The 25081-nt window shown below is 54.9% G+C and overlaps 1 protein-coding gene and 1 long non-coding RNA gene across 4 annotated transcripts; one reads left to right on the plus strand and one right to left on the minus strand.

Annotated features, from left to right (window-relative positions):
* The first annotated feature begins 7467 nt into the window (after window positions 1-7467).
* Window positions 7468-10873, plus strand: LOC309837986. The gene is made up of 3 exons (XR_014298310.1): window positions 7468-7660; window positions 8045-8199; window positions 9689-10873. It is a non-coding gene; the product is annotated as an uncharacterized lncRNA (long non-coding RNA).
* Window positions 10874-17867: 6994 nt separating this feature from the next.
* Window positions 17868-24990, minus strand: LOC309837723 (transmembrane protein 106A-like). Of its 3 annotated transcripts, XM_082678479.1 has the most exons (9): window positions 24921-24990; window positions 23411-23637; window positions 22809-22872; window positions 21460-21613; window positions 20808-20948; window positions 20673-20716; window positions 20101-20154; window positions 19365-19525; window positions 17868-19184 (listed from the first exon to the last, which is right to left on the minus strand). In XM_082678479.1, exons 2-8 carry the CDS (start codon window positions 23616-23618, stop codon window positions 19405-19407), a joined length of 786 nt encoding a protein of 261 aa, XP_082534605.1. In that variant the 5' UTR covers window positions 23619-23637; window positions 24921-24990; the 3' UTR covers window positions 17868-19184; window positions 19365-19404. The 3 variants fall into 3 exon arrangements, with proteins under 3 accessions (XP_082534605.1, XP_082534606.1, XP_082534604.1); XM_082678480.1 differs by having other exon boundaries at window positions 17868-19525; window positions 21499-21613; XM_082678478.1 differs by having other exon boundaries at window positions 17868-19525.
* Window positions 24991-25081: the final 91 nt, after the last annotated feature.

The raw sequence follows: 25081 nt of genomic DNA on the forward strand, positions 1-25081 counted from the left end.
TTTTCTAATCTTGGGTAAATAAGGTTGAGCGTCCTCTCCTGTTGCAGAGACGCCTTTATTTTCTCTCCGTGAACTAACTCCTTGTTGGGGGTCTTCGGCCCTTTTCCTCCTGGATTCTCGGTTGGGCTTTATCCTAAGGGCGTGGATCTGCAATTTACACATTCAGGGGACTGGCGCTTTGTCTGTAATGGAAGCGGTGAACATTTTCTCCTGTTGGAGATCTGGCTTTGGCTTTACTTAAGGCGATGATTCCATTGCTTAAAGGTTTCATGGAAAGTTCTTTTTATATCATCATATTTATCAATTTTAAAAATATTCAGATTTTGAGTCGAAAGGATTTATAAAATAATTTCCTAAATCTTCCTCTAGGTCTTCTTGTTCTTGTTCTTCTTCTTTTTAAATATCTATCTATCTATCTATCTATTTATTTATTTATTTATTGTTGGCTGTGTTCGGTCTTCGTTGCTGCGTGCGGGCTTTCTCTAGTTGCGGCGAGCGGGGGCTACTCTTCGTTGCCGCGCGCGGACTTCTCATTGCGGTGGCTTCTCTTGTTGTGTAGGCGCGCGGGCTTCAGTAGTTGTGGCACTCGGGCCTAGTTGCTCCGCGGCATGTGGGATCTTCCCGGACCAGGGCTCGAACCCGTGTCCCCTGCATCGGCAGGCGGATTCTTAACCACGGTGCCACCAGGGAAGTCCCTCAATCCATATTTCTTGAATGAATAAACCCCAATGCATACTGTTCATTGGAATCTGATCTCGTGCTGCGGGGGGGATGCCTTGGTAGGAGAGGTGTATGTCGAATGCTTCTCCTAGCGCCCTCTTTGCCTTTCCACCCTCTACCCCTAGGTAATCCCGAGACTGGAAAGTTCAAGTAAAATGATCATCCACTGGATTAATCATGTTTTAAGTTTTTCTATAATTTACGATGCTTTGACGTCTTGAGGGCCTGCTGGCCTGGAAGAGACTGCCCCTCGCAGGACTAACTAATTCCTAGAAGTGCAACCTACTTGCTTTGGGAGCCTGCTGTTCACGTGCAAAGCAATCTTCCAACACCCGTATCTGCAACTGCCTCCTCTAGTTACTCTCACACTCCAGCTAGTATTTCCCCTGCCCTCTCTCACCCCAGGGCCCGGTACCTCACAACTAGAGAACAGCCCTGTAGCCCAAAGCTCACCGAATGCTATTCTAATGGTCCAATCCGAACCTTGCTCAAACTGGCCTACCTTGATGCCTCTGCCCATTCTCCCCACCCTCCCCTCCCCTCCCCTCCCCTCCCCTCCCCAGGACGATAAAGGCCATATACTCTCCGCTCCTGCCTCCCAACCGAGCAGGCCAGGCCGAGTCCCTATGTGGCTCGCTGCAGGGTGTGGCGTGCCCTCTTCTCTTGGGAACTGTAAGTAATAAAACTCCTTTCAGTGGCACTGACCTCTCCTTGTCAGTCAGCTGTATACAGTACAACCAACACACGCACCTAAGTGAAAAGCCCATCACTTTTTTTTTTTTTTTAATATAAATTTATTTATTTTTGGCTGCGTTGGATCGTCGTTGCTGCTCGGGGCCTTGCTCTCGTTGCGGCGAGCGGGGGTTACTGTTCGTTGCGGTGCGCGGGCTTCTCATTGCGGTGGCTTCTCTTGTTGCGGGCTCTAGGCGTGCGGGCTGCAGTAGCTGCAGCACGCAGGCTCAGTAGTTGTGGCACACGGGCTTAGTTGCTCCGCGGCCTGTGGGATCTTCCTGGACCAGGGCTCGAACCCGTGTCCCCTGCACTGGCAGGCGGATTGTTAACCACTGGGCCACCAGAGAAGCCCGGAAAGCCCATCATTTAAACCTCCATTCCGGGTGGATCCTCGTGGCTCTCAGCGGGAGCTGCCCTCGCGCTCGGTCCTTTTCTGCCTGTGGATTTTTTTTTTTTTTTTTTTTCCCCGCGGTACGCGGGCCTCTCACTGTGGTGGCCCAGGAGCTCCGGATGCGCAGGCTCAGCGGCCATGGCTCACGGGCCCAGCCGCTCCACGGCATGTGGGATCTTCCCGGACCGGGGCACGAACGCGTGTCCCCCGCATCGGCAGGCGGACTCTCAACCACTGCGCCACCAGGGAAGCCCTGCCTGTGGATATCGACATCAGGAAACACTAGGACAGAAGTAATGCTGGAGGCACCAAAAGAAGTCGGGGGAAGTAGAGACAGAAGAACAGAAGACTCAAGCTACTGTTTTCTTTCTGCTTTGAGGGTGACGTGGAAACGGTCTGGGAGCCTCAAGACGAAGCTTGGATACCCTCTCCGCTCCTTTCCTAGTTTCCACAGACGGAGGAATGTGGGAGAGAGGCCCCCTGAGAAGACTGGGGGGCAGAAACTATGTCCTCCAGAGGACGCCACGTTTGAGCAAAAGCACAAAGCTGCACTTCGAGAGAAGGCAGAAAAGAGAAGAAATTCTTAGCGCAAGAACACGGTTTAAAATTGGGGGAAAATGAGAGAAAAATGGAGAAAGGGACGTTCAGTTACCTAACAGAAGGAGAGAGACGGCAAGGTGAATGCGAAAACAGCCAAAGCACACAGGTCAGTCACCTTGTGGTCGTGGGTCCTTCCGCCAACCAGTACGAAGGCCCTCCCAACGCTGAAGAATGGGAAACTGTGAGAGAGCTCTCTCAGTCACAGCGGTTCTTTCCTCTACCCAACTGAACTTGCTCCTTTTTCTGCACATACAACCTATCTATACAAACAAATCCACAAGAAAAACAGACGCAAAAGATTTTAAAAACACTACCGAGAGGAGAAAAAGCTTCGCTAAAGGAGCGCACGGCGACACACAGCTCTTACTTTTTAAACCTCAATTATCTCCCCGGGAGGGGTGCACCAGTCCTGGAAATACTGCAATACCAGGTCGATGCGTGGAGCGGGCGGAGCAAGCTCCCACCCCGACTCCGGAATCCAAAAATCCGTTTAATATGATGTTCTCGGGTAGAGAACGTATCAGATATTAAACTGATAAGAACAGATACTACACTTGATCTTAGCCAAAAGGCCGAGAAGCGATACCCAACAGCCTGCCATCCCTGTCACCGTCCTCCTCGCATCCATATTGGACTCAGTGTGACCCCTGTCACTGCTCACTCGAGGTCTCACTGCCTTTGCTTCGGTGACAGTACTGTGGGTGGCACCACACCACACTCTCGTGCAGAGTTTTTATTCTCTACATTGTAGAAGAGGAATTCTGGATCTGTTGTAGCTTCGTCGTTCTCGGGCTGGAGCGCCATTTTACATTTGCATGCCCCGCCCCCGCCCGCCCAAGGGGGCGTGGCTCCGGCGGGCTGACCTTATCCTCTGGGCTGCTGCGGGGGAGCTCCTCTTTGGCATCAATGCGAGCGGAGACAAAAGACCGAACCGTAGGGGATTCGGGGTGGGCGGCTAGAGGGGCCTGTGGGAGGAGCCGTTGGCTGAGAGTTTTCCTGAAGACGAGGTCGCAAGACACTTTCGCTGGAAACGTCCAGACTGCAATGTGTTAAATAGGCCTCCGCTTCGTAGGGTCGGATGGGGCGCTCATTCTGAGTCCGGGGAGCGGAAGGTCTAGAGTGGGGGCTTCCCAGGGCCGGTGGGGTAATCTCCCTGCCAGGCGGAAGGCGGATGGCCCACAGTGGGGAAGGGAGGAGGTGTGTGGACGCAGAGGGCCGGGCTGAGCAGCTGGAGGGATTCTCTCCAACTCAAGCGCCTGCGTCGGTCGGTGCTTCTACGAATGAACCCAGATCCCGGGCTTCCTACAGAAAGCTTCCTCTGCCTGAGACCTCCTTTCCCTCCACCTCCTCCTCACCTGTCTAATTCTTACGCAGAGCCTCTGGGCTCCGCTTCGGCTTCAGCTGCCCCAGCAAGCCTTCCTCATGGGCTCTTCCGCACCGCACCGCACCGCACCGCACCGCACCGCCCCACCCCACCCCACCCCACCCCAGGATGATTGCGGCCCTCCTTTGTGTTTCATCCCACCCCAGACTTCGAGTCCACCATTCACCACTCGTTGGGGGCGGTCCTGTATCTCCGCCACTGAAATCTGAGATCCTTGAGGGCGGCGACCCTCATCAGCAAGCCCTTAACCTCTGTGTCCCAGCACTAGGCCAGGGCCCGGCCTGTAGGAGGTGCACAGTAAACGTTTGCTGAGTGAACAGAAGGTGTGCAAAACAGACTGAATCGGAGAAGCGCTTAGGAGGGTCCTGGCCCGATCCAGGGGTGAAGAGGGGAAGATCTGGCCTGGGGTGGCAGGACACCAGAGAGGAGAGTGACTGCCAGGGACGCTCTGGGCATCAAGGCCCGTAAATAAATTAAGGCCTCTGGCAAAGTGGGGATGAAGTTTCGCAGCGGCAACGCTTCTCTGTGGCAAAGGCCGCAGGCTGCCCAGGCAGCGTAAACCTTTTCCATCCCCCTTCCTAACAGAGCTTCACTTTAGTTGGGGAGTTTCTATTTCTTTCACTGGATCTCAGAAGAGCTCTTAGAAGGTATCACTGATGCAGGACTGAAACCCAATGGGGTCGTTTCACCCTGCCGCAGGGAAAACCTGATGGCGGGTGCTGCCTGAGCCCTTCCCAGTGCCCGCCCCTCTGCCGAGCGCTCCGTGTGTATTAACTCATTTGATTCTCCCCGTAACTCCGCGGGGTGGGTATCAGTATTATTATCCGGGGCCAGGACTAGGTGAGGCCAGTGAGAAACTAGTCTTCGGGGCGGGCGGGCGAAACATTTAAGGGAGTGCCGCCCCGAAACGCTCTTCAGCAATCAAGATAAGGAATATTTTGATACAGTGCATCTTACCTGGATCCTAAGATAATCGAGAGATTTATTTTGATTACTGGGTTTTTGGTGCTCCCTGAAATTTTTTGGCCAAGGCAAGCGCCTCACTCGTTTCCCTCCACTCTCATCCCCATTCTGTTGACCTGCGCTGTCACAGCCACTAGCCACTCGCAGCTAGGGAGCGCTAGGAAGGTGGTTCCTCCTAATACATATGTGCTGTTAAGTGTGAAATACACACGGGATCGCAAAGGCTTGGTATTAAAAACTGTCAAATAGCTCCGCATTAATTACGTGTTGAAGTGGTGTTTCAGATATCTGTTTTTGTTTTTTGTTCTATTTTTGTGGCCGCGCCGCAGCTCCCCGTAACCCCGACCAGGAATCAAACCCGGTCCCGCCACCCCCACCCCCACCCCCACCCCCATTCTTATCCTCCCGCCCGGGCCCGCTGGCTGCCCTGACCGGGACAGTCTGGTCAGCTTCCAGGTCAGGAGGCCAACATGAGCGTTGCATCAAGGAGTTCCAGTCCAGAGGCCGAGAAACCTTTCGTGGGGCTCAGATCTACTCACCGACGGTTTGTTAGTGCCTCCGTGTGTGAGCCAGGCACTGCTTACGGCACGTTCCTGGTCACCATCTCATTTTACCTTTACAGGACCCTGAGGAAGTGTCATCACCCCCAAACCTCAGAGGGGAGAGAGGCAGCCTGACTCACCCCCGGGGCTTCCAAAGGTCTTCCAAGGGCAGAGGTCTTCCCCCGAGGCCCGGCAGCCAACTGTCAGGCACAGCCCTTCGCTCACCCATTCTTCTCTCTGGCAATGACTTGCTGAGTGCCTCTGACAGGCCAGAGCTGTTAGGGGTTCGGAGTTACCATAACAGATCGCTGTTGTAGATGTACAGGAGAACATTGAAAGTACTCATCGTCAGGGAAAACATACAGCGTTTAGGGTCACTTCCTAGTAATCTGTTCTAGGCCCTTGCTGCTCAAAGCGCGAGTCTGTGAACAGCAACATCCGCATCGCCCTGGAGCCGGTGAGAAATGCAGGACGCAGGCACCAAGTCACACCTCCGGTCTTAGTTTGAGAGGGCTGCCAGGGCTGCCAAAATACAACGCCACAGGCCGGTGGCTTCAAGAACGTAAATGGATTTTGTCACAGTTCCGGAGACTGGAAGTCCCCGATCGGGGCGCCAGCGTGGCAGGGTTCTGGGGATAGTCTTGGCTTGGCTTGCACGTGGTGGACTCCCCTCCCTCTCCTCACGTGTTAGAGAGAGGGAAAGGATAAGCTCTCCCGTGCCTCCTCTCATTGGGGAGCTAATCCCAACAAGAGGACCCCATCCCCCATCACCTCTTCCAAGCCTCACCGGCCCCAGAGGCCTCCCCTCCGGATAGAGCTTACAGATACGAACTTTGGGGGCACAACTCAGTCCGTGACCCCTACTGAACCAGAACCTGCATTCCTGTAAGGTCCACAGGCGACCCCCGTGCACCTTAGATTGAGAAGATTGAGAAGCACTGATTTCTTAAGTCACACACACTGGAAAACAACGTGAGTTTTGGTGGTCAAAGTTGATGTGTTACTTTGTACTTTGTTTCCCGAGGAAGATTAAACTAGCTTCCCGGGCCAAACTAACCGCTACGAGCCACAGAGGACTCACTGTATGCCAGTCCCTTGGCTGAGTACTTCACACACTCCATCTTACTTAATTCTCCTGGTAACACTATGAGGTAGGTATTTAAACCCGGACGGAGACCACTCTTTATTCTTCCTCGCGCGTGGTGAACTTCCGTTCAAACCGCACAAGACTCACACCAGAAGTAGGTCCCGCAACTTCCGCGCGGTGGGCTCTTTTTTCAAACCCGAACACGAACTCTCATCTCCTCACGCTGCCCCGTAGAAAATTGGGGACAAGGTTCCGCAAAAAGTACCCTTCTCTTCCCTCCCACTAGTCACGCTTCGCAAACACCCATAACCTAACCACTTAGGTCCGCAAGATGAACAGCAGACACAAAAAGAACTTGCACAGAAGAGCAGTGTTACACCTTGCAAACGTAAAAAAAAAAAAAACACCCCTGCAACTGGGCGATAAAAAAAAACATAAACCACAGCTCTTACTTTTTAAACCTCAATTATTTCCCCGGGAAGGGTGCACCAGTCCTGGAAATACTGCAATACCAGGTCGATGCGTGGAGCGGGCGGAGCAAGCTCCCACCCCGACTCCGGCATCCAAAAATCCGTTTAATATGATGTTCTCGGATAGAGAACGTATCAGATATTAAACTGATAAGAACAGATACTACACTTGATCTTAGCCAAAAGGCCGAGAAGCGATACCCAGCGACCTGCCATCGCTGTCTCCGTCCTCCTCGCATCCATATATGACTCAGTGTGACCCCTGTCACTGCTCACTCGAGGTCTCACTTTCTTTGCTTCGGTGACAGTACTGTGGGTGGCACCACACCACACCCTCGGGAAGATTTTTTATTCTCTACACCGTAGAAGAGGAATTCGGTACCTGCGGTAGCTTCGCCGTCCTCGGGCTGGAGCGCCATTTTAAATTTGCATGCCCCGCCCTCTCCGCGCGGGTAGGTGTAGCCGCGCGGGTTGATCCGCCCAGTCCTCGGCACCGCCTCTGCGCGCATGAGCGGAGGCTGGGCCGGGGCGGACCTCTTCGTTGGCACCAGCTCTCGCGTAGACAGAATTCGGGGGAATTGGGGGTGGGAGAATAGAGGAGGGCGTCTGCGCAATTGATTCGCAGCAGACTGGTCCGAGTACGAAAAACGTCATCTGGTCTTCACTGTGAAGACGACAGGGTCCCACGGGCTGGCTCTGTCCAGGCCGAAGACCCAGTCGAAGGCTGGGAGTCCAGGAGTGCCTGTCCGGTGTCGCCTGGCAGGGGCTGCGGTGAGAACTGGGGACCCGAGATCGCTCCCTGCGAGCACTGCTGCCCTGGTTGTCAGGACCCCCGCCCCGCCGCGGCTGCAGGCCACTAGGGCAAACTCCTTCACCTCCAGAGCCTTAACTCCCCAGCTGAGAAGTGGAAACCTTAGTGCCTACCGTGTGGGGTTGAGGGGGTATAAAGGGAGCTAGTGAGGCGACCTTGGTTTGGTAGTCTAGAATGTGGGCCCTAGTGTCCAACGAGGTTCCAGTGAAGGCGTCATGGCTGTGACACTGAAACAACTGAGCAGCTGTGTTGCCTGTAACAACACAAGAGGAAACATTTATTGCTTGGGCCGGGCTTTGCGCTAAGTGCTTTCCTTATATCAGACTTTCAAAGTTTACCTACAGACGGAGCGGTTGACACAGAGAGGGTGAGCAACTTTGCCCAAGACTACACAGCTACTTAGCGGAAGAGGTCGGATCCATCTATGAAGAGCACGGGACCTAGAAAAGGGCACGAAAAGAAAGAGAAGTGGTTCTTGTGTGTCCCGCCCACTATGAGAGTAAGTGTTGCTGAGCCTGACACACAGGTCTGTCTGAAGAGAGACAGGAACAAGCTGTCTGGTGCAGCGGTTAAGAGCAGAGACTCGGAACACCTAGTCTCTAATCCCGCTCCACCTGTTAATAATCACGTGACCTGGTGCGTGACTTGGCCTCCCCGCTTAACCGTCTGTCTTCGATGTAGCCCCGTTATCTGTAAATTGGAGATAAGGAAATGAGAAATTATTAGACACGATCTTAAGAATTACGAGACACGCCTGGAATATGGTATTCCTGTAAGTACCAAATGTAAGGGAAAATATCGCAACTCACTTCTCTGTAGCTTACCCTCTTCATCTAGAAAAATGAGAATATTAACATATAGTCCTGTGCTTAATCTTCCCTCATTCTCCTGGTTTTATTTGACTCCATAGCACATGTCACCTGACATCTTACACATTTATTTGTTTATTGCCTTCTAGCCTAATAGCATGTAAGTAAGCTCCAGAGCAGGGAACTTTATCTCCTCAGTGTTTAGAATACGGCCTGACACATACTAGACACGTGAACACATGAATCTGGTTGAACACATGAATGTGTAAATATTAAATAATGCGATTTGTCCGTACAGAAAGAGATTAGCAGGCCTCCTGGCTCGCGGTAATTATTACGACCCTCACTGTGTTCCACTACATTTCTGCTTGCTTCCATGTTTATCAGGTCATCTTGTGCTCACCAGTTTAGCTTCCTAGGTATTTTGATCTTTAGAATGAGGTACCTTGGATTGCAGACATGCATGTTCTGTCATTGCAAAGCCGTATCTCCCTTTGTCAATTAACGACTTAGCATTCTAATTCACGCACCAGCTTCTTGTGAGTTCGGTTAACGTGAGTCAGTGCCCCTCAGCCAGCTCACGTCCATGTGTACAGACGAAAGTGCCTATAAAAGTTCAGGCAACACCAGGACGTGGCTGGCTGGTGAGCCTTCCTTTGTCCAAGCGTCCTACAATCTCACTATGGACCCAGTTATCATTGCTGCCAGGGAGTTGGAAATGATAAGCCAGAGACAGAGACTGGAAGAGCACAGATAGCCTTCTCAACCAGTGCGTTTCCCACAGCCTTGCCCAACCACCATGTTATCAAACTTTTGCGTACTACCCAATGTTATCTCTTACTATGAGCGAGGTTGCACAGCTTTTCATGCGCTTGAGATCCATTATTATTTTCTGTGAACTGCGCGTTCCTATCCCCTGCCCACCGTCTTTTGAACTGTTGATCTTCTTGCGTTTCCATCTCTGACCTACTTCACATTTGTCCTAGTATTTGAGTTCAGGTATAGATCTGATTTTATTTTGTCTGGATGGCTACCCAGTTGTCCCAATATCATATATGAAATAGTCCATCTTCTCATCAGTTTCAGATGCCAACTTTATCATATTAAAAAGTGAGTGTATACACACACACACACACACACACACACACACATATATGACTTCTCTCTTTTTTTTTTTAGAAAATCTTCTGATATCCTGTTTTTAAGAGTCTTGATTCAACTGATTCTCTGGTATCACACCTAACTCTGTGCCTGTCACCGTGTGGGTCCTGGGATCACACAGGTGAACGTGACCTCGTTCCTGTGGTCAGCAAGGGGCATCTGCCGTGTTCTTCCATTCCTCTCCTCTGGCTGCCACTCAACCACATCCACTGCTCTTTGCTGCCGAGGAAGCCTTGCACGCTCAGATAAGGTCTGCCCGTGCCGAGGCTGCCAACTCCAAGCGCTTCTACGTGTTCCATCCCTGGGCGTCAGAAGCCTGCTGGGTGCCCTGCCAGCTGGGGAGGACAGCCTCTTCAAGTCCAGGCCTCACTGTATCTGTTTTTCCTGGCCCTGCAGCAGCGCTGCCTTCCCCTCAAGTTTTACCCTGACCCCTTGGACAGCTCCCTCAGGTTTCTTTTCATCACTTGTCAGCTTGCCCTAGTTGAAGAGACAGGGAGGGAGGTACCATTTTGTTTTCTCTGACCTCCTCTCCCTTCTCTCTGACCCCGCCCTCTCGCCCTCAATTCTCCTTTCTCCCGCCTTCTCCCTTTTCCCAGTCACAGAACAAAAGCTTTCACTTTTATGACTAGCAACAGAACTGGATCGGTCTGTCTGACTTCGCAGTCGGAAAGGGAGATGGTTTTTCCCAGCCACGTGATCAGGGGGTGCGCGTGGACCAGCAGACCTTCTGCTCCTCACCCCCCTGCCCCCGCCCCGAATGTGCTCGGGGTCCTGGCGCTACAACGTAAGAGTCTGTGTGCTGGAGAGCAAGTTTCCTGCCCGGCTAGACTGGATCCGTCAAACTAGTTAGACTCAACCAAGAACTGGGCTTTTCGCAACTTGGCTGCCATCACGGAGGCCAGCAAATCTCCACATTTTCTTTTTGGCCTTTCAACAGCCCCCAACAGAAGGCGTCACACTCCACAGTGATGCCTGATTTTGTCCATTCCAAGATGCCCATCGTTTTCACAGCTTTACGTCTCAGGAGCCAGCATGCGTCTTACATTCGACGCCAGGAGAAAGCACTCTCGCCGTTTAACATCGCAGCACGTCTTTCTTTGTTTCTTTCGTCCTGTCTTTCTTCAGGGCTAGGTAAAAGAACGGTACCTCTCACAAAAGATGGCATCTTAAATTCGTGAACTACTATAACAATAAAAGCCTCTGTTTCTTGAACCCGATGTGTGACGTGGATTATTTCCTCCCAGCATCACAACACCTCCAGGATGGAGGTATCATGACCCCTACCCTGCAGGGGAGGAGGCTGGTCAGAGCTGGGGGAGCCGCTAGATCGCATTCGCACGCCTGTTAAATAACGCAGCCGGTATTTCATAAGATTTACCTGGCCCACGCTTCTAACTGTACCCTGTTCTCTCCGCAGCAAAGGATTCTGGGTCTCTATAATAACCAGCTCTATTAAAAATGCAATGTGCGAGTGGCTACAATCAGTTAACAGCACGGGAAGTTCCCCGAGGGCTGATATGAGTTAAAATCCAAATCGACAGGGGGCGGAGTGGGCTACGGAGTAGAATCGAGAGCTGGAAGGAGTTCTGAGGTCAGAGGTGGGGTTGGGAGAGGCAGCTTGCACAGGGGGAAGGCACGAGAGGGGCTCGGAAAGGGAGATGAGAATCGGGAGGGCGCAGCCTTGGCAGATTTGCCCTGAAAATCCCTCCTCTCGCGGGAGGACTGGCTCAGAGGGTTGGACACAGTTCCCCAGATTCAGCCCAGCCCACCTCCCCTACCCTGAGCGTCTCCACATCTGAGCCCTGGTCCTCCTAAGGTAGGAGGACAGGAAGAGGGAAATCGAGGGAGGAAGAGATACCAACAGGAACCCGCTTCCTCTTTTGCCCATTTAATGAGGGAGACAGTCAAGTGCCTTTCTCTTTCTCTTTCTCTTAAAATAGGTACTTTCCACCTAAATATTCGCAAAATTCGTTTATAGGAAGATAAATGTGCTGTGAAAATAAATGTCCAGTGACAAGCCTCCATTTCATTTTTTGTATCTGGAAACCCTTGTGTATCTGTCGTTGCAAATGACATCCCTGGGTGCTAGGACGAGGAGAAGGGAGTATAGCACCTCTTTGAAAAAGGGAGAAAGTTTTCCGGCAAGGCTCAGGTCCCACTGGCCCCTCAGCAGAGCTGGGGCGCCCCCAGCAGCTGGCCATAGCCAGATGCCCACTGTGACGGCGGGCACTTCCCAAGCATCCTATAGTGTCTTCCAACAACCTTCAGAGGAAAGGCTCAGAGACGCTGAGTGACCTGCCCAAGTTCCCCCAGGTAGTCGGTGACACAGGCGGGATTGAACCCGAGTCTGTTTGACTCCAGAGCGCTAGATGACTCCACTAGACTGGCCGCCTGAACTGACAGACAGACTCTCTGTTTGAGGTTCAAACTCTCTGTTTGAACCCGTTTTCAGGTTCAAGGGCTGCACCCTGCACCCTCCCTCCACCATCAACAGTGCTTGAGGCTGAGGCCGGGTCGAAGCCCCTTCTTCACCTATACCCTCCTCTTGCTTCCAGTTGGACTCAGCCTCTGCCGTTTCTAGAAAAATTTATATCTTTGGGGAAAGACCAACAGTCCACCCAGTCCCTGCCCCCAGAAGCCTTCCCCCGGGCTTCACGAAATGACACCCTCCCCTGGCCACTCCGCCTCCTGAAGACCCAAGGAGTTCAAAATGACTCTCCCCAGAATGTGCCACTTCGGCCTGGGGCTATTTGCGTTGAAGGCCGTGGAGGCCCCAAGGACACAGGAAGAGCTTTCTACCTCCCCCTCAACTGCCTAAAGAATTTAGATAGGGGGCCTGGCTCAGAGAGAGTTATTATCAGAGACAACTTTTATCTGAGAGACCCACCTGCACAGCAGGGCAAACATCCCATTACAAGAAGGGCAAACGTCTGGTCTGCCCTTCTTTTTGTCCCGGTGACTCACCCTTCTCTGCTTTGAAGCCCAGGCCCTTATCGCATTCCTTAGCTCAGGAGGGCATATAAGCCTCGGCTGCCCTTGGGTCTCGTATCCTTATGGGATCCCTGAACATACGTAATTATACCTGTTTTTCTCCTATGAGTCTGTCCGATGTCAATCTGGTCATTAGACCAGCCCACAGAACCTAGAAGGCTAGAGGACGAATTTTTCCTCCCCAACGGGACGCAAATCGGGTAGGATAATAAATAATACCAACCTGTAGCTGAGCGATTTTATATTTCATTTCACATACCTCTCATCCATTGACCCACGTGGTCCTGTGTGAACTTCGTGAGGAAGGTAACAAGTGCTACCCTTCTGGTTTTCCGGGCAGGGAAACTGAGGCCCAGAGAGGTGAGCTGAGGCCCGGGTCAGAGGAAGAGAGGGAGGGTAGGCTTGAGCCCGGGCGCATCCAATCCCCGGAACCAGGGTACTTTCTAATAAGCCGCTTTGCCTTCACAGAGCTCAGACCTCAGTGAGAGCTGGCCGGGTCTCGTATCTTCTTTTCCTTTTTTTGGTCTTCTGTGGCCGCTCCACGCGGCATGCGGGCTCTTAGTTCCCCAACCAGGGATGGAACCTGTGCCCCCTGCAGTGGAAGCGTGGAGTCCTAACCACTGGACCACCGGGGAAGTCCCTGTTTGTTCTTGAGTCAGCACAGCGGGGGAGACGGAGGACTGAGGGAGGAGGGAAGGGAGGGGTCAGCAGAGGGCCAGATGAGGAGGCTGGAATCCTGGGAAGGGTGGGAGAAAGAAACCGGAGAGGAAAGCCAGACCACTCGGGGGATCGTCCCCCGGGGCCCACTGAAACTCAAGGCTTAGGTGGAAAGGTGTCTTCTACCTGCCCAGGGCCCTGGAGAGAAAGGTACTTTACAGATGCTCTCTAGGAGGCGTGGGAAGAACACCCCCCTCCTTCCCAGGGCAGGCGGGGGTGGTGGGTGGGGGGTGGCGGGGGTGGGTCGCGGGGAGGGGCTGCCCAGTTGCCCCCGGTAGCGGCCGGCCGTATTGTGAGGTGGTTCTGGTCACAGGCCAGGGGGTTGAGGTGGGAGGAGACGGAAGTGGTGGGGGCAGTGGCAGCCTCCTGGGCTCTGCCTGCCCCCAGCCCCTGCCTGGGGCCTTCTGTCACCGCCACCATCATGGGCAGTGCGTACCACTGGGAGGCCAGTCGCCGGCAGATGGCTTTGGGCCGGAGGAGGTGGCTGATGGCCCAGCAGCAGCAGCAGCAAGAGCAGGTGCATGAGAGGGGCCCCGTTCACCAGGGTCCTTCCGGGGACACGGAGGGGATGGGGAGGGGAGACGACGGACCCCAAGGAAGCTGTCCATTACCTGGTGAATGTTGTTTTGCTTGGGCTGGAGGAAAGCAAGGTCCTTGGATGTCTTGGATGGACCGTGTGTGTTTGTGAGTGTGTGTGTGTGTGTGTGTGTGTGTGTGTGTGTGTGTGTGTGTATTGGGGTGACTCAGCTTTGCTGTTGTACTAGGCCGAGGCCTCAACGTGGGATTGAAGCGTCAGGCTCGGGAGGTTTTAAAGCTGCTCTGTCCAGTAGGGCGGCCACCAGCCTGTGTGCTATAGCCCTTGAGACGTGGCTAGTGAGACCGAGGACCTGCATTTTAAACGTTACATACATCTAATTTATTTAAATATACTCTTTAAGACAAATTTTCGTTTTACCTACCGAAACACTTTTAAGTATGTTTGGAACAACGTGGATATGTGAACCTACTTTTTCGACTGTGAATTATCTGAACTCTAAATATTTTAAATCAAAATGCAGTGTCTAAATTCAGATGTGCTGCTGAGTATAAAATGCCCTCTGGGTTTTGAAGACTTAATACAAAAACAAAGACTATAAACTACCTCATTAATATTTTCATATTGGTTTTACGTTTTGGCTGTATTGGGTTGAATAAAATGTATCATTATACCCAGTTTCACCTATTTCTTCTTACTCTGTTACGTGGCTAACAGAGCATTTTAAATGATACATGGCCCTCGTTATACTTCCACTGGGCAGTGCTGTTTCAGAGCATGTGCAAGAGATTATTCTTTACCCTCCGGCACTGCAAACGATTTTCAGTGCGCGGAGGTAGGTGGCCCGAGGCGGCTGTTTCCTGGGCAGGGGGCTGTGCGGGGGGGGGGGGGCGCACTGTTGCTATAGAAACAGTCCTTGGGCGTGGGTGGGTGAGGGGAGAGAGCTCAGGCCCCAGCCTCAGCCTCCAACTCCAGGGAACAGAGACCCTCCAGCCGCCTCCGCCTCTGGATTCCCTTGCCTTGCTCCCCTCAGTGTCTCCGGCAGGGGGGCGTGGCTGGGTGGGGAGGGAGGAGGATGCCACTTGCGGGTGGCTTCTTGACAGGAACTGAAGAAACTCCAAGAAGAGAAACGGCAATCTGAAAAAAGAACCCAGCCATCTCGGGAGTCGCCGCGGGAGTCGCAGCCACCGCCGGCGCCATCACGGTCGCCACCCGCGCAGCCGCAGCCGCAGCCTCCGCAGGTACCCGAGCGGCCGCCGCCGCCGCCGCCGCCGCCTCAGCCAAAGCCACAAAATGCCCAGGACCCTCTTACTGAGCGCACCTCCCGGTACATTCTCCAGGATTCCCAAAGGCCAGGCGCCCACAAGGACAGATTCCAAGGACGGGTGATGAACCCTCAAGGTGCAGGTGAGTGACATGCCCGGGAGCGGGAGATGGTGAGGAGAGAGCCCCGGGCTATAGTCCAGAAGCCACATCTGTCACCCCACCCTTTGACCCTCCCCGGCACCTTTCACCTTTACTTGGGGGTGGGGGCGGTCACACTCTCTGAGTGGATTTGCACCAAGCGAGAGCTGCAGAGAAACCCGCTGACTTCCGCAGAGCGTGGCTCAGAAGTGGTCAGTCCCTTCTCCATGGTGAGGGTGACAGACGGGGTCGGGGTCGGCTCGGGGCGGCCAGAGGGTGGGGCAGGAGGTGTAGGCTTAGCAACGGATATCCTGAGCCCTGGGGGGTCTGGAACAGGGAAGCCCCGGTCGGCTTCCTAGTGGAGAATGCTCAGCGGGGGCTGGGACTTTGCCTTGCCCCAGCTAGGGGCCTTGGCCTGCCCCCCAGAAACGTGGTAAAGAGTCCGGCTGTGGCACGTGCCATTCTCAGGAACTGCCAGCTGAGTGACGTGTGCTTCGTTTCATCATCAGGTTTCGGGAAATCTAGCCCAGATACACACACCAAGTACCCACGATTCACGGTGAGACGGACTCAGAGTGTGAGAGGCAGCTACGGTTTGGCTGCGTGTCTGCCCGCGCTCGCGTGTTAGTGCAGGTGGGGTCTAGAAAGGCTTCCTCGGCGGGAATCGGGAGAGGGGACTGAAGTTATTCCGTCACTTCTGGATGGCCCGTTCTTCCACTCCACGCCCCCATAAAGATGTCTCTGTAGGCCCTGTTGCTCAGCACTCAGTATAAGTGAAGGAGCTGACGATCTAGTTGGAAAGATAGGACGGGTGCCAGAGAAGCAAAATCAAGGGGGCCGTTTGAAACGCGGATGGGGTAGAGCCAGCTGGAGCGGGAGGACGGTAAGACGTGAAGTCAGGGCTTGTGGTCTCCGTCAGGATCACCACTCTCGGGTAGCACGACTCAGATCTCTGAGCCTCAGCTGCCCCACCCGTAAAATGAGACTGATAATACCCCACCTCCTCCACAGAGGTGTCACGAGGACTGAATTAAAAGGGAACGCATCCAAAGCACTTAGCTTACGGCCTGGCTCCTTGTAGACTGTCAAACCCAGGAAGACGCTTTTTTGAGAGTCTTGAGAATTACATGAAACAGGATACGCTTTGGAAAGAAGCTTTTTTTTTTTTTTTGTCTCTGACTCAGGAGCAAAGGATGGGAGAACCTGATCCCGGCCCTTTAAGACGAGGACTGGGCTGCTACATCATCTCACTTTGATTACTCGGGGCTTCAGAGGCCTTAAGACAATGTTCTCAAACCAGCAGGCCCGGGAGCTGCTAACTAACCTGTTCTGCCTCCTGTCTCTCCCTCTTCTCAGTCAACGAACTACATCCAGCAGTGGTGATTCAGAGACAGACCCCCGAGACCCCACTGGCCGGCCATCAGCAAACATCAGATGAGCAGCCCCGTCTTCCTACCTCCCAGCAGCATCTCCACTTCAAAAGCCGAGCCCTCCTGATCCACTCTGGCAGGGGAGGCTAGCCGGGAATCACGTGTGATTTCTTCCCGCAAAGAATCAAGAGACTGGCTGGGCTCCGTGAGACAGAGATGAGGGGGAGGGGCCAGGAAGACCCACGAAGAGGATGGAGAGGGTGCGAGAAGACAGTGGAGGGCAATTCCATGCTTCTCCAGGCAAAGGCAATGGGAGAACTTGGCCTTGGGCCCCCAGCTCTACAGCTCCACTACTGGCTCTTACTTAGCAGTGATATCACAGCCTGCTGGGGGCTCAGGTCTAGGACTCTCGACTCTCGCTGGAGCCACCAGCCCTTCCTCCTGGCCGATGCTTATCGAGATGCACCTGGGGAAGCGTGGGTTGCATCACACCAGAGCAGACCTGGGACCTGGGGCAGCATCAGGAAAAAGTGGCACGCAGGGGCCCGCCCCCCAAGTCCAGTGTCGTGCCTGGTCCACGGTGGGCACTCTGCTGTTGAACGGAGGGTGGTTGGAAGGGATGGAGAGAAAGAACTCGGAGGAAAGGAGGACTGTAGCCTCAGGCACAGGACACCTGACCTTGGGAAGAGGGGACTCGCCCCCCGCCCCCACCAAATCCACAGGCCTCTTCCTCCCTGGGTCTCAGCCTTTCCACGTAGCAGAGACAACCCAGAGGCTCTGGAGGCCCCAGGCAGCTGCCTCACCTCTTCCTGAAACTGACACCTGGGGTCCCCCAGCCCTGCTCCCTCTGCCACTCTTGACTGGTGAGGGGGATGCCTGGGTCCTTTCACTGTAGCGTCTCACCTTTGGGTGAGACTGAAGGAGCCTCTCTGCAGTGTTTCCTGAGAGGAGCAGTTGGGGGAAGCGAAGGAGCGGGGGCGCACAGAACAGGAGCATTAAAGTTGGGAGGGGCTCAGAGACACACAACGAGGGAAGGGGAGCGAGCGAGCTCCTGGGAGCGGTCTCCCAGAAGTCAGAGAGGCCGGGCGTGTTCCCGAGGGGCTCAGGGACTGGGGAAGAGACCTTGATGCCCACTTGGATATTAAGAAACAGGCTGTGAGATGGGGAGCGTCCACCGGCTCCCTTCCCACTCACAGGAGCCTTTTATTTTCCTTCCTTAAACACGGTTAAGCACAGCTGATTGACTCCAATATAAATCCATTACATTAGGCGAACTCCACCCAGCGTGAGCTCCAGCCTGGCCCCCGTGGACTTCCGTGCTCTTACCAGCACCACCTCGACGCCAGTTACCCAGGCGTGAAAGCGTGCGGACAGCACGAACTCCTTCCTTCCCCTCATCCCCCCGGCCGGCTCCTCACCAGGTTCTGGCCCCACGTGCCCTTCTCCGCCCTTCCTACTGCAAACTCAGCTTTCCCTGCTACTCAAGCTCACCTCTCTGCCTGTCTGAGTGACGGAAACCGGTAACCGCCTTTAGTGAGCAAACACAATTCCTGCTCGCCTAAAGAACCTGGGGTTTGCCTGGGGCTTCTCATCTGAGTGACAGCAAAGAGGGGACGGCCTGGACCAGTCCCGACTGATAGGCAGCTCCATACTGTCAGCGCCCAAAGGAGAGCAGAGGCCTCTGGGAGCAGAGGGCGCCCTGGGACTAGGCTAGGGGTGCAGCGGGACCCAGCAGTCCGGCCTCACCTCTGCAGGTTTTCAGCGGGAGGGCGGCTGCGCCCACCATTTGACCTGCCTGTGTCCCCTCACGTGGGCTCAGGCTTGTGGCCTCCTTCAATAAAAACCTTTTAAAATGACTCTGGCTTTGTCTCTGTTTTTCCTGTGCAGGCCCAGGGGGTTGCCCGGTGCCTCCCTTCCCTTTCCTTCCCTCCCCTCCCCTCCCCTCCCACTTTGGTTCCTGCTCTGAAGAGAACGATAAAACTGTTTTCGGGAGAGAAGCTTTAGCTGCAGAACAGCTCTGACTTCCTGGGGACCCAGACAGTCTAACCAGGAAGGCTGCGGAGCCAAAGGGCCTTGGCCAATCTTGCTGTCAGATGGGTGGGGTGGGGAGACAAGGTACCAGGCGTTCTCGAAGCAGGCCATCACCATCACTCTGTCACACGACCAAAGCAGGGCGGCATAGGAGAGCATCTACGGTTCCCTAAGAGGCCCTGGGGACAACACTGGCTGTCCCCCAAGTCACCTTCTCATTACCAGGTGGAGAACTTGGAAAGGATCCATGTATTAAAAGCCAGACAAAATGAAAGCTTTCTCCACATTCAGGCAGGACAAAGGTCTTCCCTGGACGAGCTGGGCAACCAAGGTGCTCAGCACAGACAGTGTGGGAGCCACTCCGTGCCGCTGAGGCAGCTCTGAGGAAACGTCAGGTCAGACTTTCCTCAAGACAGACCAAGGGGAATATCTGGTGCTGGCTTCTAGAAGAACCAAGCTTCCATTCCTGTGGAAATCAGAGAGGGCGTGAGGGTGTGTGTGCGTGTGCGTGTGCGTATGAAGTTAACGTCCACAGAAAGCTTCCTCTGCTGGGGGTGAACGGGGGGAGGGTATGATAAACCAGGGCTTTTCCTTCGGGAGTCACTCTCGTCCTATTGGGTGCCATGGAGTGGTGGGAGATACAGACCAGGCCGGCAGGTGCCCGCAGCTCGACGACAGCAGACAGGTCACGGCGGGCGAGGGACCAGCAAGTGGGGCTTGGATGCGTTTCCCCGGCAGTCCACATATTCGTAGCTCTGGAAGACCAGCTGCTCTGAATGGCTCAGGTAGGAACAGGTCAGGGTGCCCCTGGAGAGGAAACAGGGCTTTCTGTTTTCCCAAAAACCCCACACCAGTTTTATTTTGAAGATTACAGAACTTGAGCCTTGGCCCTACCCAACTTCCACGTCCACCGATCTAAGGATATGCAGTTGGGGTAGGAGTGAGAGAAGGAAGTAGGGAGGCGAGGGGAGAGACCTGGTGGCGGCAGAGGAAAGGAGTAAGATGGCGGCTGGAGAGCTCCCGCCACCCTAGGTCTGCGCTTCACTGTCTTCGCTCCTCCACACCACAAGGGTCTGGGAAGAAGAGGAAAGCCCTGGCCCTGCTCTGCTCTCTGGGGAGGGCTGGCTTCCTCAGACCAGACCCGGCCCTTCCTTCTGCTCCCCACTCTGCCGAGGCACCTGGGACAGCTGCCCCCCACCCCCCACCGGGTTCTGGGCAGATCTGTGCCTGTCACGTCAGTGGCTCCCAAGGTGGGCCTTAGGGGAGGGGCTGGATCTGCTACTGCCAAGAGCCGACACAGACCCACGGGATTCGCTGCGATGACTCTCCCCCCACGGGGGGCAGAAGTGGGAGAGGGTACCAGGGCTCCAAGCCCTACTTACTGGATGTGCAGAAGCACATGGTGGACTTTGATTTTCAGCCAGGTACAGATCTTGCTGAGAGAGACAGAGAGAGAGAGACAGACAACCTGGGCCCACGTTTCACACACTGAGCAGCCTGTCGGACAGCTCGGAGGAGGCCTGCCGTCCCAGCCCCCCCCTTGCCTCCTTTCCATCAGGGGCCCCACATGCCGCCCCCACCTCTTCCCTCTCCCTCTGCCCAAGGTGAGCACGTCGCCCCTGCTGCAATATCGCTCCTCCAAACCCCACTGGTTTGGCCCAGGCACGGGCTGGCCTCTCCCTTAGTAGAAGACGGTGAGTCAGGCTGAAGAGCCTAAGGTCATATAGCGTTAAGTGTGAACCAGATTCTAGGCTGGTTTTCATTCCAGTCCAGGTCCAAACAGGCAGAGGCTGGGGACCCTGAATGCTTGTACACTGCAGTCTTGGCCACAGAGTGCAGGCCACATGCTGACTGCAGGGTCTGCTAAGCAATCAGAACATCTGGTGGGAATTCGACCTGGGTTTCCAATCAGGAAAGAGGCTAAGGGAGAAGGGATTGATCAAGGGCTACTCACTATGTGTTTTCATCCCATATCCTGTTGGCTACCGTATACAACATCTGTCAACCAAATGGGTATAGGGTTAGCCCCAACTCCAGCCACCCGCGTCCACACACCTGTGGGCAGGTCTGGCCAGCAAGAGGGAGTCACCTGCTCACTGGCCAAAGGGCCGACGTGGAGGAGAAGGCTGTCGGAGACCTGCCCCACCACGAGGGACAGGTGCAGAACCTCAATGGTCAGCTGGGTCACAGCGATGGGGTAGTAGTTGTTATTGGAGATGCTCAAGATATTCTGGCGAGCAAGACAGGGAAAGGAAGGGGTTAGGGTAGCACCATCCTGGCAAGAAGTCGAACAGTTTCAAAACCCCGCAGCCTGATTGAGCCCACCCCCAACGCGGGCCTCAGCTGCCGAGGCCCAGTGCCAGGAGCCCCTTGGAGGGGCTCTTAGCGGCGAGGGGTCGCCTTTAACTGAGACATTAAGCTGGCTCAAAATCCAGTCTCACCCTGCAAGGCTCTCTCTGTTCAGTCCTGCCCACCCGGGGAGTCTCAGGCACACCACCCCGACTGCACCCAGTGATCTACGGCTCTGGCGTCAATTCTAACCCCTCACTGTTCCAATCCTGCACGGTCTGTTAGGGGGCTCATGGTTGCTCCTGCTTCTCCCCAGGCTCCTGACATCCTCTGGCTGCCATAAGATCCCCGGCTACCGATGCCCGGGGTGAGCACACCGGACAAGGGCTACAGAGGAGTGTTGCCAGGAAGGTGGGGTCGGAGCCCAGGGGCACAGGGCATAACCCACCCACCGTTATACTGAGGTGGATGTCGGCCTCGCCAACAGTCACCGTGGAGGAGTTGAGGCCTACAGGCTGCACGGCGATAGTCCGGGGAAACAGGAAAAAGACGATGAGGGAGGAGGTCACCAGGCAGATGAACACTGCCAGGAACACGGAGAGCTTCCTGTGGGAGAACAGGACCCGGGGTAGAGGAGTGGAGAAGTCTGGACACCAAGGCTGCCTGGGCCGGGGGCGTTCAGACACTCTTCTCTCTACGTAAGGCTCTCCTCCGAGCCCCCACCCCAACACACACACACAACTGTACACTTAGCTCCCCAGATGCGGAGGACCAACCTAGGCTCAGAGGTGGCCCAGGGTGGGTAGGAGCACCGGACTGAGAGGCTGGCAGCCCGGCTTCCATTCCCAGTTCTGTGTTAGCCACTGGCCCAGCAACTCTGAACAACCCGCCTAACCGCGCTAAGCCTCCGTTTCCTTGTCTATAAAATGGGGGTAATGGTACCTACCTCATACCATCTGTTATGGGCTAATGCATGAAAAGGCACCCATCCCTGGCCCTGGCACTGGCACATAGCCAAGGCTCAACCAACGCTAGCTATTCTCACTGGAAGAAGTAAGCCCATGTGAATTTTGACAGTTCTGAATTTTAACATTCATATTCAGAACAAGACATCATCTGTCCACCTAGTTCAAAATTGAGATATGCATTAGAGAGAGCACCTTGTTAGCATTTCCTAAGGGGCACTGCCAGATTCGGCTTCTGGTGCACTGGCGGGGGCAGGTTGGGTGGTGGGCTCCCCCACGGAAGCTGAGGACCCTGGGAGGAGGTTGCAGGGATCTATGTCAAAGGACCCAGATGACAAACAGGGTCATGGGCCCCCCAGTGAAACTCAGGGCTGCCTCCTCTGAGGTTCTGAAGTGTCCCAGAACAGAGAGCAGCTGGTTTCCCATCTCTATGGGGAAAAGAACAAGCAGGTCTGAGCTGCCGTAGCAAAGGAAGCTCTTAGGAAAAATCACTTCCCCAAACCAACAGCAACCACAGCCACTCCCTCCCTCCTGGAAGGACTTGCAGAGTCAAGAGGTCCTCTCGGTCTTCAAAAGGGAGCCACGCTTCTTGGAGGCAGTGGTGCAGGACACCAAGAGGCCTCAGGTGGCATCTGCTGTGCCCCGAGCTTCTTAAACTAGGAAAATCCTTGGAAACAGGGAGCTAATACGTCTGAGGCCAGTGAGGCTCAGGCTCTCTGGGGGAGAACCCATGGAGAAAAGCTGGGGGGTGGGGTGGGAAGGGGGATTGGGGGAGACAAAGAGGAAGAGCCCCCAGGGGCAACGCCTACAGAGCTGGGATAGGAAGAGGGGCTTACGTGTGCCTGGGCTTCAGCCTCTGGTCCCCATAGGGGATGAGGGCCACCAGCTGCTTCTCTAGTTCTGTAGAAAGAGGGTGAGAGGGAGGGCCGGGAAGTGTCCATGACAAGTGTTTCCTGTGCCAGCCTGCCAGCAGCACCCCTCCGTCCCACAGAGCAGTGTCAGAAGCACGCCACCTCTGCCTCAGAGCAGGACTGACTGGGGACACCGGGCTGCTGGCAGCTCGGCTTTGCCAGCTCTAGAACGGAGGCGAGAGTTTCATTAACAGGTGTGGAGCATTCCTGCACGTCACCACAAATCCGAGAAGCCCAATTTCTTTGGAGACGTCACTGTAACTTCCTGCATCCGAAGGCAGTGCTGCTAAGAGAGCAGAGAGGCTGGGAATCCCCTGGGTTCGGGCAGTACCACCAGGGCAGGAGGGGGTCTCTGCAGCGAGCCCAGGGAGGGTCAGCATCTCCCTGGCTAGCCCTGAAACTCAGGGACTAGGAGCTGGGAGACCCAACCCCATCCAAGGAGACTCAGAGGGGCCTGGCACTGGCCAGCTGGCTGCTAAGAGCTTTTCCTGGAGCCCGGGCTACTTCCAGAGCCTGGGGCCACTCACCTCGAGGGATCTCCCCACTGCCCTGGCAGGTGGGACAAGTCGCGAAGCTGCCGCCAGCAGCCCTTTCACAAGGCGCACAGGAGCAAGAAGGCTTGCTGCTGGTGGTGCTGGAGTAGCTGGCAGCCTCGCTGCCACAGGCTGGGCCGGAGGGCAGCATCGACTTGTTCTCATCCTCCCGAGAGCCCAGCTGGGAGAGCGTCTCACCCATCGTTCAGTGGTATTTTTCACTGATGAGAGAAGAACAAAGTCCAGTCAGCACCGATGCCGGGTGTCCCTCTGGTTTTAGGCTCTTGAGATTGGCAAGGAGCCCCACCACGCTTTCAGCAAGCGCGAGCCTAAGCCAGTGAGGGGGTGGGAATTCGAGCAGCTACACACGACTCCTGGATCGGGACTCTCAATGCATTGCAACTCTTTGTTGTTTTTGTTTTTATTGTAGGGAGAGCTCAATCGGCCTACAAGAGGGAAAAGCAAAGCAGAAGTTATTTCACTTTAAGGGACTTTCGTAAGTGAAAGGCAGAGCGCTTAATTTTGTTCTGGAAAAGCTGCTGAGCTGTCATTCACTGCAAGGGAAGGAAGTTAGATAGGTCATGGGGGCAGCAGCCAGGGGAGCCCCTTCATCCTCTGCGACAAGACGACTCTGAACGTGTCTCTAGAGCACCCGGGCAGAAATGCCCGAGGTGTCCAGCCTGGGTGTGGAAGGAAAGTTTCCATTCCTGAGCCTGGACAGGTGCTGGCGTGATAGGAAGGCAGGGATTCTTTGGGACAAGAAAAGAAAAAGGCGGCTAGGCTGGCCACAGGTGGGGCTGAGAACCCTAAAATGATTGTAGAAGGGAGCATAAACCTCTTCCGCTTGCTTTCTGAGTCGGGGTGGGAAAGAATGTCTGGGCGAGGGTGGTAGCAATTTCAGGGTCAGTCCTTCACTAGGACGAGTCACAGTGAACTCCAGATCCTTCCCAAAAGACTGGTGGCAAATGAGTGGGCAAGGTGAGCCCCACTCAGACCTTCTGGGCTTAAAATAAAGGAGGCCTCACCTGGCTTAGGTCTGAGGTTTAAAATAAAGGGAGCCTCACCTGGTTTAGGCCTGAGATCCTGGGCTCCTCTCAGCTGCAAGAGGGCTAGAGATTGCTGGAGTACGTCTTTGGGGAGGAGGGCCTGTAAGGCAGGGTGGCTCCAGGGGGCCACCAGTCTCCTTCCCGGAGAGTCCTGGGGACCGACTGCACCGCGTTGGAGGAGGTGGGGAGTGGCGACCCTGGCCTCCCCAGAGCCTTCACGCCTTACTCTGGGGCTCGGCCATGGGCTGCGGGGTCGGAGCGGACTGAGAGGCTAGGAATTCAATGAAGGAGGATTTTCAGTCCCACCACACACCCCGAGAGGCCGTTAGCAGAGCTTGGAACCTGCGTGTTGGGCTAGGAGGAGGCACAGAAGGGGCCTGGGCCCGTGCATGCCAAAGGGAAAGAAGGCAAGGAGGGTCCCTTCTTTCTAAGGAACCGATTCTAAGGAATCGCCTTACCCCCGGGCGACCGCAGCGACAGAAACGCCTGCAAAGCAGAATCGAAAGCGCGGGAGCCGGTGTTTTCGCCCCAAGCTTCGGCTCAAAGCCTTGGGAAGCTCCGCCCCGGCTCCTCCGGACCCGCCCCTCCCTCTCAGGGCCAGCCTCTCTCGACCCAGCGG

Source organism: Grampus griseus (genome assembly GCF_964374135.1).
Source record: "Grampus griseus genome assembly, chromosome: 20".
In the NCBI taxonomy this organism is placed as follows: domain Eukaryota; kingdom Metazoa; phylum Chordata; class Mammalia; order Artiodactyla; family Delphinidae; genus Grampus; species Grampus griseus.